This window comes from Elephas maximus, chromosome 11 (assembly GCF_024166365.1).
Source record: "Elephas maximus indicus isolate mEleMax1 chromosome 11, mEleMax1 primary haplotype, whole genome shotgun sequence".
In the NCBI taxonomy this organism is placed as follows: Eukaryota; Metazoa; Chordata; class Mammalia; order Proboscidea; family Elephantidae; genus Elephas; species Elephas maximus.
In genome coordinates, this window is record NC_064829.1 from 77,285,504 (window position 1) to 77,298,261 (window position 12,758).

At 42.9% G+C, this 12,758-nt stretch overlaps 1 protein-coding gene across 1 annotated transcript in view; it reads left to right on the forward strand.

Annotated features, from left to right (window-relative positions):
- Positions 1-3,129: 3,129 nt before the first annotated feature.
- Positions 3,130-12,758, forward strand: part of DOK6 (docking protein 6) — a 436,821-nt gene continuing 427,192 nt past the window's right edge. The window contains exon 1 of the mRNA XM_049902004.1: positions 3,130-3,195. Within this exon, the coding sequence (XP_049757961.1) occupies positions 3,130-3,195 (66 nt within the window). The remainder of the gene's footprint in view (positions 3,196-12,758) is intronic.

Genomic DNA, 12,758 nt, shown 5'->3' on the forward strand with positions numbered 1-12,758 from the left:
ATTGATATAATTTTCCTATGTGTTGTAAATTCTTATCTCCACCTGTGGTTAATGAGGCAAGATTAGATTATATTAAAGAGGATTAGGGTGGGACGTAACACCCTTACTAAGGTCACATGCTTGAGCCAATGTAAAGGGAGTTTCCCTGGAGTGTGTTATAAGAGATAAAAGGAAGGGGAAGCAAGTGGAGAGGGGGAACTCATAACACCAAGAAAAAAGATCCAGGAGAAGAGTGTGTCCTTTGGATGCGGTGTCTCTGCACAGAGAAGTTCCTAGTCTAGGGGAAGATTGATGACAAGGACCTTTCTCCAGAGCAGAAAGAGAGAGAAATCTTACCGCTGGAGCTGATGCCCTGAATTTGGACTTCTAACCTACTAGACTGTGAAAGAATAAATGTCTCTTTCTTATAGCCCTTCACCCTTCACTTGTGGTATTTCTATTATAGCTGCACTAGATAACTAATACACTAATGCAATAACGCATCTACCCAACGGTCATGGGTTGCTGCAAAAATCGTTAGTGCGAGGTTGATTGAGAACTTCGTAATAGATGGGTCAGGCTGACAATACTTGAACTCTTTAATCAATGGGACAAGCAGACATTTTGCTTTTTGATGTGATGCAGTAGGATATAAACATCTTTTATGAATTATTCTTGTTTGGTGGGGGGAGAAGGAGAATGTAATCAAACTTCTACGTCACATTAGGAGTTAATAGGAAATATAAGGCTTAAGTGAACTCATTAAATGATTCCATGGTGATACAATCAACCAAATCCAGAACTGGGAAAATTTACAGGACAAATGACATAATGTTTTGAAATGGCAAACAAACAAATGGTCTAGGAAAGAGGGAGAGAGTACTTGTTATAGAAAAAAATCATATATCTAAAAATTTTAAAATGAACAGTAAATATAGATGAATATTTACTTAAATTACATTAGGGTGTCACAGATCTTCATATGCATATGAGCAAAGGCACACTCCAGTTGTATACAGTCTTTGAAAGTCACAGTTACCACCACACCTGTGTGTTACGTAAGCATTGAGATTGTTGCTGAGACAAAAAGAAATTCCTGCCTTAAAGACCTTTCAACTGACTTGTATATCCTTCATAAGAGGATGGAAGTTAGTCGTTATGGAAATTATTGTAGACCCAAAGCCAGTCTTGAAGTTGTGAATTTACATCTGAACATCTATCTCGGAGCCGAAGTTTCCTTATCTATTAAATGGCAAGTGGCTTTGCTTGACATACATGATTACAAAGAGGACTAAATGAAATAATGTAGCTAAAGCATCTTGCAAATCTAAAATATCCTCATGTTAAAGAAGGAAAAGAAATATTTAGCCATATAGGATATGGAGAAGTAACAAACGAGTGGAATGGACAAGCCTCAGGCATTTGGAAGAGGGGAATCACATCTGGGGACTAGGGAATTTATGCAGGTTTCATGGGAAGGTCAGAGTTTGAGGTCACTCCAGACGGAAAAAACCCTAAGGACCTTGTCATGTTATTCTAAGTATTCAAAGTATCTGTCCCAGCGTCTGCTGCTTGGGATGGTTGGCAGGGCAACAAAATGTTTGCTACATGCATGAATGAATAGAAAGAGTGTGCTGTTAAGTAGAGCTTCCATTGTATTTTATGGGCTCTAGGTGGAGACTCTTTTTTTTTTTTTTTTTTTTTTAGGTGGAGACTCTTGCCAGTGGTGGGACAAAGATTACCACTGGGATGCCCATTTGTGTTGTGGGGACTTGCTACTTTGTCCTTCAGTGTTTTATGTTTTTCTTCGCTCAATCAAGTTCGGTTTCTTCTTAATACTATCTTCCCAATTTAAAGAAACAAAACACAGACCTGTGAGAAATTTTAACTGAGAACGTGCAAAAATACTTCTTATTGTAACAAGCAGAAATAAATACGAGCTTCTGAACTTTTATTAAATGAAAGTTCTTTATAAATAAGGGAGTCATTTATAAAATCTTGGATCTTTATAATTATTTTTCTCAGTTAGAAATATCCTTAGCTATTTTACTAGGTGCTGAATGTTCTTGCCTATAGCAAAAATACATATATAGTATTTTCCCTTAACTCTTATGAAAATGATACAAAATTTTAAAAACAAAATTCCTTTACAATAAGGAAATGCCTACGTCTAAATACCACGCTTTGCTACATTGAGGGGAGAAAGTTGTTTCTCCTTTTGTTTATTCAAGTTGCACGGCTAAGAAATCACATGCATGAACTGGTAATGACCATGGTCTCCATTTCCTGAGAACATGAAAAGCCTTGAGGCACTTTTCGTCGTAGTGAACGACAACGGACGCATGTATCAGTCCCCTTAGGACTTGGCTGGTTTTCCGGGAGCGAGGGGCGCCGGGCTGCTTCGCCTGACGGTTCGTCTTCGGCAGCGGAGGGATTGGACACATGCGCACGGTCGGTCTCTTTGTGTGCGCCGGGCAGGGCTCGGCTTCGATGTACACATTTCCTAACGGGGCAGAGCCTGGAGCGGCTGCGCGTTTGGAGATAAAATACACTGAGCCCACAGTCACTGAAATAAACAATTGTCTCCTCCGTGGATGTGTTTCCTCCGCCCTTGCCCTTGGGTCCCTGGGAGTGGAGATGGGCGCCCGGAATGAGGCGCGGCGTCTCCTTGGGAAGCCTGGCCCAGGCGCGCGGAAGCCGGGCGGGTCGGAGCGGCCCGGGAGGTCGACAGGGGAGGGATGGCGCGCGCCTCGGAGCATCCCTCAGCCCGTCGGCCACGGGCCGGAGTGGGGGTGGGGGGAAACCGTCGCCGCTCGGCCCGCCCCGCCCCTCCCAGCGCCGGGCGCCGCGCGGTGCGCTCGGGCCAACTGTGCGCCGTGAGCCAGGCGCCGCCGGGGGTGCTGCCGGGGGTGGCGGGGCGAGGGCCGCGGCGCTCAGTGCGTGGGGGCGAAGGTGTGGACCGGCTCGGAGGGCGGCGCTGCTCGCGGCCCGGCCCGCACTCCGTCCTTGCGGCCCTGCCACCCGCAGCTCCGGCGGCGGAGCTCGCGGAGCGCGGGTGGCGTCGGCGGCGCGAGCTCCCCGGGCCGGCCGGCGGACGCGGCGCTCGCTCGGGGACGCCGCTCGGGGCGCAGCAGCCCGCTTGCACTGGCCATGGCCTCCAACTTTAACGACATAGTCAAGCAGGGCTACGTGAAGCTCCGCAGCAGGAAGCTGGGGGTGAGTGGCACCCGCCTGTCTCCTTCTTTGGGCGCCTTGGCGCGGCGGGCGGCTGGCGGCGGGGAGAGGTGGCACGCGCGGGGCCGGGGCCGGAGGGAGCGGCCACCCGCGGCAGCCCGCTTGTTGCTTGGCCGGTGATGGGGGCGCCGCACCTGCTTGGAGGCTCCACTGCCGGGGATGGGGACGCCGCACCTGCCTGGGGGCTCCAGAGCCAGGAATGAAGGCGCCCCATTTGCCCGGGGAGTCGGGGGCCGGGCGGGGGTCACCACACCTGCGTTGGGGCTCCGGAGCCGGGCGGGGTCGCCACGAGCGCCTGGGTCCCCTCCGCGTGCGTGGTGTGCTCTGCACCCGGACCGGGGAGTCCAGTGGGCGAAAGGGGCTGTCATAGCCAGAGATGAATGTGCCTGGGGGGATTTACAGACCTGCCATCTACCATGGCCTGTTATGGAAGGTGGGCGCCTGCCAGTGGAACCTCCGCGGCGAGAGCGGGCATCCGCGCAAGGGGTTGTCTTTACAATTACCATGTTCTACTCCCGGTTTCCCAAGCCCATTTAGAAATTCCCGTTTGCTGCCCTCCCCGCGCCGCGCGTCTCAGCCCGCAGTGTCTAGCAAGTTTCCTGCGCCCTGAGCCTTGCCGGCTCGCCAGCCCCTCGCCATGAGTATGCCCCCAGACGTGCGTGCATGCGCCCGTGTGCACGCAGGTGTGTGCACGCAGGTGTGTACAGGCAGGTGTGCACGCCGACGCGGAGAACGCGCGGCGGCAAAGTTTATGGGGCTCTTCGCCTAGTTTCTTCTTGAGAGCTGTTTGGCCTGACTTTGTAGAGAGGCAGTGTAGACCCCGACAGCTCTACACTTGCTTAGTGATCAGACCAGCAGGTAAGAGGGGCGCGTTGAGGGTCCCCGAGGACCTGGGTGCGGGCCGGAAGGGGGGACGGAGCCCCCGGAACACGGGACCTAAGGTGGTTTATCGGAGACCGACCGGCCAGGGTCTGTAAGCAGGAAGAGAAATGCGATCCAGGGAGAAAGTGCCCGTTTTCCGGATTCCCTGGCTGTCACTCCACATCGCTGTTCCCAAAGTTCCTAGTTCTGCGAAGCTCCCGAATCCTGGGGCAAAGTGGCCTTTTGCATCCCCTGCTGAAAGGATGGACACCCTCACCTGGAGAGGGGAGGGCAGGGAGGAGGAATGGCGTAATTTTTTCATAGAATAAAAATAGCTATGTCGTTAAAGAACTGAAAAGGTGCGGCAGGGTCCCCCAAAAGAGGGAAGGTCCCCATGCCCCCCACAAGTCGCATTGTTCTAAGTTGTGATTCCCCAAGGCAGATGTGGGGGAGGAGGAAAGGGCTTGGCTTCTGGAGCTGCCTCAGTTCGCTTTCGCGGTGAGGGTCCAAGCTGAGCCCCAAGGACTCAAGGGACCCATTCTTGAACTTCGCCAATCTGTAGGATGCTGGGAGGCTTTAAGAGCGGGAAGGAGGAAGCCAGGTGACAGCACGGCCACCAGCCTGGAGCCCCCGTGCGCACCTGTGTGTCTCCCCAGGACAAGAGTCTGAGCCAGGCTTCAGGGGCTTTGCTTGGGGAGAAGAAAGTGCTTCATTCTTTCCTAGGGAGATGTGCAAAACTGTGGTTGTCCAGAGGCCGATTGCTTCCCTGGGCCGCTGGGATGCAGAGCTCAAATTTGTCACCAAACAGCTGTCAGCCAAGGAAGTGGGTGTGGCACCAGAGCCCCAGGCTAAAATCATCTTCACAACTTGACCTTTGATGCCCTTTGCTCTGGGCAGTGTGCTTGCTCATCTTTCTCACTTTCTGCCTTCTTGAAATCCCAGTTGCATCTAACACCTCAGAGAATCAAAAGCTAGACGATGATTTGAGCTCAGGGGAGATATGCGTGTGCTCCCAGACACAGTGTACCTGGAAATCAGACCAAGACATACAACCCTGAGAACCGCCCTCCTGCACTCTCTGAGATGGGAGCCTTTTGGATTACTCCCCCATCTGAGTTTTCCAGGATTTCATAAAAGAAAAACTGAATATGGAAACTAATTACAAGATGGGAACCAATGAGAGAGCATTGAGTGCCTCTGGGGTAACTGGCATGGACTTCCTTTGAAATATTATTTTAGAACACCATTTCTGCCTACCATGTGTGCAAATGAATGTTTACACTTTCAAAGAGTCTTTTTCTATTTTCATTGCTTAGAGCTACACCTTTTTTAAAGGACAGCTTTCATATAAATGACAAAAGCGTGTTTATATAGAGATTAATTGCTTTTATCTTCTCTATCTACTTGGGAAATGTAAAATTCCACGAATGATCTTCAGACAGGTTTGCTTCGCTTTAGCAGTAAATCAAAATATTATATTCACCTTGACTATTTTGGAGAATATAATTCATTCCAAAAACATTAGAGACTTCTGTTTAGCATATTCTGATATTCAGAATGGTAAATTCACATGGCAGAACTTCACACTAATTGTTCTGTGAAGCATAAGAAGTTAAGTGGGTCCCTTAAGGCAGTAAAGCTATAAGCAAGCACTCCTTTTTATAGCCATGTGTGCTTTAAAAAAAAAAAAAAAGTATACGTCATACCCGAAACTCATAGAAAGATTCATCTAAACAAAAATATTTTATTTTTTATACTTGATACATGTCCTTAAGCTTATGGACTCAAAACTACAAACTTTTCCAAATAAAATGTTATTTTTGATTCTAAGACTAGATAAGGATTCTTGAGGGTTTCTGTCCAAAAGTATATAAAAATAATTCTAACTATACATAGATATTTGATTTACTATGGACAGAACTTATACTTACAAAAATTGAGTTTTGCTGTGTGCTGAGGGGAAGAGGCCTGGGTACCAGGCTAATGACATCAGGGATAATTATGACGTGAAAATATATTTTATGATGAAATATTCAAATGTACCTTTTCTGCTTCACAGATCAGTGCTTAGTATAGTGCTGTATCAGGGCATTGCAGTATTTATTGCCCTTCAGGCACTGGGCCAACCCCTTGCATGGGTGCTTCCAAGTTAAACGACCTGAAAGTGCTTTTGCCACGTGTTTTATGAGAGCCTAGTACAACCTATTGAGTGTAGTCCATAAGTCAACCGTTTTAGGAAAGTTAAAGAAGTCATTCTGACTCACAGCAACCCTATAGGACAGAGCAGAACTGCCCGTTAGCGTTTCCAAGGCTGTAATCTTTACGGGAGTTGACTGCCACATGTTTCTCCAGCAGGACGGTGGGTGGGTTCAAACCACCAATCTTATGGTTACCAGCCTAGTGATTAACCATTGCACCACCAGTCCTTCTTAAAAAAACTGTTTAGTAAGTGTTAAAGAAATTTTGAATGTCACCTTTGAAATTTGTCTTGACTCAGTAATCAGCTTTTCTTCAATTTAGGACAATAATTTTGAGGAACAAATGGAATCATTTTCATGAATTTTGCTCCTGTTCTTTAAAAATATGTTTACTAAATCATTAAAAGTTTAATGACATGACTTACAAAGACTTGTTTCTTTGAATGTTTTTTTTTTCATTTTATCACTGCTTTTCCTTTTGCAAACTTTAAAACAGTCTAATTCTACTTAACAATAGTCTAGTTCCTCTTGTCATCTAGTGTGTTTTATGGCAGGTATTATAGTTCACAAGGTACCATGGATGCTAGTTTTTTAAAGAAAGGGGGACTTAGAAACACTATTAAAAATAAGGCAAAACAAAAGCATGTTGATCAACATTGTTTATCTCTTAGCCTACTTTCCTGTTTTCTTCTGGCTTCTGATTGGTTAAATCTAGTCATCAAGGCACGTATTGCAAAATATCCCACCTGTGCTGCTTCAGTCAGACTAAGGATTCAGTCACTGAAACCATTAATGACCTGATACATTGTTTATTGACTCTGTAAATGTAGCAAAGGTGAAGGCAAAAATGATATCATCATCATTACAATCACATTCACCATCATCATCATCAACATCATTATATGAATTCCATACTGCCTTTAAGTGCTCAACTGCCAACCGAAAGGTCAGCAATTCGAACCCACCCAGTGGCTCAGCAGAAAAACACCTGGTAAACTGCTCCTGTACAGATTACAGCTTAGAATACCCTATGGGGCAGTTCCACTCTGTCACATGGGGTCACTATGAGTCGGAAATCAACTCAACAGCACCCAACAGCAACAACAATGATTTGAATAAATGCTAGACTCAGCCCTCATGTCATCGTTTCAGGAAGTCAATTAAAATACAATATGAATATTCACAGGCACAGAAAAATATTTTACACGGGTTTTCTTAATATTACTTAATCAAATTCAGGATGAGGTTTTGGTATGTGCGAGTGTTAAGAGTGTCTCACAATTGTTAGGTGCCATCGAGGCAGTACCGGCTCATAGCAACAGTATGTACAACAGAACGAAACGCTGCCCAGTCTTGCACCAACCTCAGAATCATTGTTATGCTAGAGCCCATTGTTGCAGGCATGTGTCAATCCATCTCATTCAAGGGCCTTCCTCTTTTTCGCTGACCCTCTAACAAGCATGATGTCCTTCTCCAGGGACCGATCTTTCCTGATAACATGTCCAACGTACATGAGAGGAAGTCTCACCGTCTTTGCTTCTAAGGAGCATTCTAGCTGTCCTTCTTCCAAGATTCAAAGGCATCAGTTCTTCTTTGATCTTCCTTATTCATTGTCCAGCTTTCACACGCATATGAGGTGATTGAAACCACCATGGCTTGGGTCAGGTGCACCTTAGTCCTTAAAGTGACATCTTTGTTTTCCAACACTTTAAAGAGGTCTTTTGCAGCAGATTTGCCCAGTGCACTACATCCTTTGATTTCCTGACTGCTGCTTCCATGGGTGTTGATTGTGAATTTGAGTAAAATGAAATTCTTGATGGCTTCACTCTTTTCTCCATTATCATGATGTTGCTTATTGGTCTAGTCGTGAAGATTTTTGTTCTCTTTATGTTGGGATGTAATCCATACTGAAGGCTGCGGTCTTTGATCTTCATCAGTTAAGTGCTTCAAGTCCTCTTCACTTTCAGCAAGCAAGGTTGTGTCATCTGCATAGCACAGGTTGTTAATGAGTGTTCCTCCAATCCTAATGCCCCGTTTTTCTTCATGTAGTCCAGCTTCTTGGATCATTTGCTCAGCATACAGATTAAATATATATGGTGAAAGGATACAACCCTGACCCACACTTTTCCTGGCTTTAAACCATGCAGTAGGCCCTTGTTCTGTTTGAACAACTGCCTCTTGATCTATGTAAAGGTTCCTCCTGAACACAATTAAGTGTTCTGGAATTCCCATTCTTCCCAATGTTATCCATAATTTGTTATGATCTACACAGTCCAGTGCCTTTGCATAGTCAGTAAAACACAGGTAAAGATCTTTCTGGTATTTTCTTAGCCAGGATCCATCTGACATCAGCAGTGAAACTGCTTGTTCCACATCCTCTTCTGAATCCAGATTGAATTTCCATAGTTCCCTGTCAATGTTCTGGTGCAGCCCCTTTTGAATGATCTTCAGTAAAATTTTACTTGCGTGTGATATTAACAATGTTGTTCGATAATTTCTGCATTCAGTTAGACCACCTTTCTTTGGAATAGGCATAAATATTGATCTCTTCGAGTCAGTTGGCCGGGTAGCTATCTTCCAAATTCCTTAGCATAGACCATTGAGCACGTCCACTACACAATGGGGTGATTAATGTATATATGTGTGTGTGTGTATTTATTTACACATTCAACAAATGATTGTGGAGTGCCTGCTGTTCATCAGGCTATGTACACTGGTGTGTGTGTGTGAATATTCCAGACTGTTGTATTAGGGTTATTAACAATAAAACCAAAAAACCCAAACCCATTACTGTCCAGCTGATTCCAACTCATAGTGACCCTGTAAGCCAGAGTAGAACTGCCCCATAGGGTTTCCAAGGAGCTGCTCATGATTTGAACTGCTGACCTTTTGGTTAGCAGTATTATCAATAAAAAAAAAAAAGTAAGTCCTAAATCACTTCTCCTCGTAGTATGTTTGGCCAGTATTAATCACTAGGCCCTAACTTTGCTGCAATGGAAACAGGGAAATGTAGAGAAATACTGAGTATTTAATGAGCACTGACTATATAAGCTAAATGATCTTGCAGGGTTTTCTCATACGCGGATTCTCGATTTGTTTTACCAACTTATTGTGGATTCATCTACCTATTGTACCTTTTCCCTTCCTTGGTTAAAACCTCAAGACACCTCCATTTCTGACTGGATTATTGAACTCTTTTCTGAGCTTTCCTGTCCTGTTAAAAGCAGCTTTCCTATGATGCAAATAGATAGCAGAGTAAATGTTTGTTAGACATGGTTATGAAAGTGTATTCCCTTATAGAAGCTCAGTCATTAATAGGAGTTTGTGTGTGTGCATTCGTGTATTTTTTGTCCATTAGAGCCTTGAGGAATTTCGCTGGTCTCCTGAATCATTAGAAACCATTTTGTGAATAGAGAGGATATCTTGCATGGTGTGCATTACCAATTTTCCAAGAATTAAGTATATTTAAGACCAAATTTATAAATAATAATTTTTACCATCCAAAAGGCATACTAAGAATTTTCAAGACCATTATTTCAGATACGAATTCCCAGTTGGTGGGCTTGAGATGCAGACATGATATTGAGTGTGTTTAGGTCTTTAGACATTCTAGAATAGTGTTTGTTGTGGGCAGTGCTCTCTGAAATGGATCCATGGTATTCAGGTTTGTCGTTTACCTCCTTACCATTAAATATGCATGGAGAATAGAAGAAAATTCAATTATTTGCTCTTCCTGATTATTTCGTTTTGGCTTTTTATTCATGGTGACTGGTATGCATATACTTAACACTGTCTACACATATGCCTCCTATTTCTGTATCTTTGTCTACAAATTTTACAGGTTCATAGAGCCTTAGAGTATGAAAAGGCCTTATATACCTTCCATTTTATCCTCATGTTTTACATTATTTGCAGTTGTATATTTGTGTGTTTGACATGTCAAGTATGCTTAGAAACTAATATCTACTTTAATAAGGATTCTTTTTCTTTTTTTATTCCTATGTGTAGATATAGGCCCACCTGATGTTCTTAAAGGAAAAAACAAAGAACGCAAAAATAAGCCTCCCTGTGAAAATGAAACTCAGACTTTTTGCTGGATTTTGATATTAAATGATTATGCCTGTATAATACCTGGGGAGAACTGTTAAATTAGGAATGAGGTATAAGGATTCCCATCTCAGTTTTTATCCTGATTACAGATGACCGTTGGCAAGGTGAATCTTAAAAAGATGGCATTCCTTTTCTTAGGTAACAAACGTTATACCTAGAACTTAGAGAAAGCTTTCAAAGGTAACTAAACAACTGAAATTAATGCATTTTGAACAGGGAGGTCATACAATGGTCAAACATCTTTGTAAAGTCGACATCCCCAATTTCCATAAATGTCTTTCAAAAGAGAATGGTAATGGTTGATATTTTTGAGCAGTATAAAATAGCATAAAGAAAATGGTTTAATCTGAAGCCTGCGTGTTTGACATCAGTGTCATCGTTTTCAAGTAGTTGTGAAAGTAGTGTTTTGATGTGTTTGGATCATAATAAGTTGAATAGGACAATTAAATATTTATATTGTTGAACTGTTCCTATTTACATCAAATTAAAATTTTTTATTGTGGGAGTGTGCAAAATCTTCTATATTCATCGTGAGAGATCTCAGTTCCTTTTTTGTCTTTTATTTGGTTGACTCCATTTCATTCTTCTATGTTAAAAGAACATACATTTTGCATTACATGATGAACACAATTTTACTTCAGAAACTTTGACAAGATAAAAATAAGCAATACAAACAAGATAAAAATTACCTGTATTCCAACCAGCTATAGATAATCTCTAGATTTCATACATTTTGAAGTAATAGTTTTATGGAAAAAGTAATTTCTATCAAATGAGGCAAACTAAAAAGGAGTGTAGTATAATTTCTTTAGACTCAGTGTCTTAGGATGGGTTCTCTGGAGAAGCAAAATTAGTGAATGGCCATATATATAGATGTGTGTATGTATCTATATATCTGTATGTGTATATATCTATGTATACCTATATCTATATAAAGATAGAGATTTATATCAAGGATTTATATCACGGAAATGGCTCATGCAGTTGTAGAGACTGGAAAGTCCCAAGTCTGTGAGTCTGGCTGGAGGCTTCTCCTGACTTACGTAGCTGTAGGGGCTGATGAACCCAAGATCAACAGGTCAGACAGTAGGCCTCTAGCTTATAGGCTGCAGAGGCCAACATATCCCAAGATCAGCAGGTAAGCTGGCAAGTGGCTGGCTCACAGACTGTAGAGGGTGACGAATCCCAAGATCGGCAGGTAAGCTGGTAGCTCAAATCTCAATTTTTTTTTTTTCTTTAAAATCCCAAGAACCAGAGTTCAGATGAACAGGAGTCAGCTGCAAGATCCAGAGTGAGCAAAAACCCGTGAGCCTTGCCAGAAAGTTCACCTATGTTAAATGCAGGTTACGACCCCAAGGAAACTCCCTTTCAGCTGATTGGCTGCTCACAGCAGATCCCAGCACAGAGGTGATCATGTTAATATACTACTGCTGAACTACATCATAACTGCCAAACCACTGAGAATCATGGCCCAGCCAAGTTGACCAGCAACCTTAATGATCACACTCGGTTTTACAGTTTTGGGTCACTTTACTCACAGCATGTTTTGTCCTTCAAGCTTTATAGTGACTTTGCCCAGAGGGCTAATGCATTCTAGGTAGAGAATATTTTCATAAACTTCCTGCAAAAATCCCCATTAGTTTTAAGATATATAGAGCAGGATTATTCTGAGTAACTTATTTTTATATTATTACACTAATCCTCAGTGAGAATATTGAACCTGCCAGTGGCTGGAATAAGAGATGATATTTTGGTATTAGCAGAGAGCAGAAACTCATTTAATAAAGAAGACTAGTCTTTTCATGTTGTCAAAGTCATTACTGGTGGTTGCAATCTGTGAACAAGTGCAAAGTATTTTCTCTGCTGTTTTACTGGAGTTAGTTGCAAAAAGACTTGGCTAATTTTTTTTTTTTTTGGCTTAACACTAAAAATTACTGGGAGCAAAACACATTGAAGCTTAGTTAAATTTCAGACTTCCAAACAGAAACGTAATTATACTTCACTCTGTGTATACCATGCATTTTACAGCTTATAAAAAAGTCACACATATTATCTTAAATACTTCTCCCAGCATGTTTGTGAAAGCATATTTAATTTTTACCCCCGCTTACACATCAAGAAACTAAAATTCGTAGGAAGTAAAATCAATCAGCTAGAGTTAGAGAGCCACAGGTTTTGTGTGTGTGTGTGTGTGTGTGTGAACATGTGCACTAAATCTATGATCCGTGACTTCATGTTCACTGTTGTATCTACTGTGCAGCAGCTGCCACTTTGCAATATATGTAGACAATTACAACATGATTATGTGTACTCTTCAAAGTGTGTATGTGTGTTTTTTTTTCTTTAAAATGTGGTATAAAACTAATATGATTATTC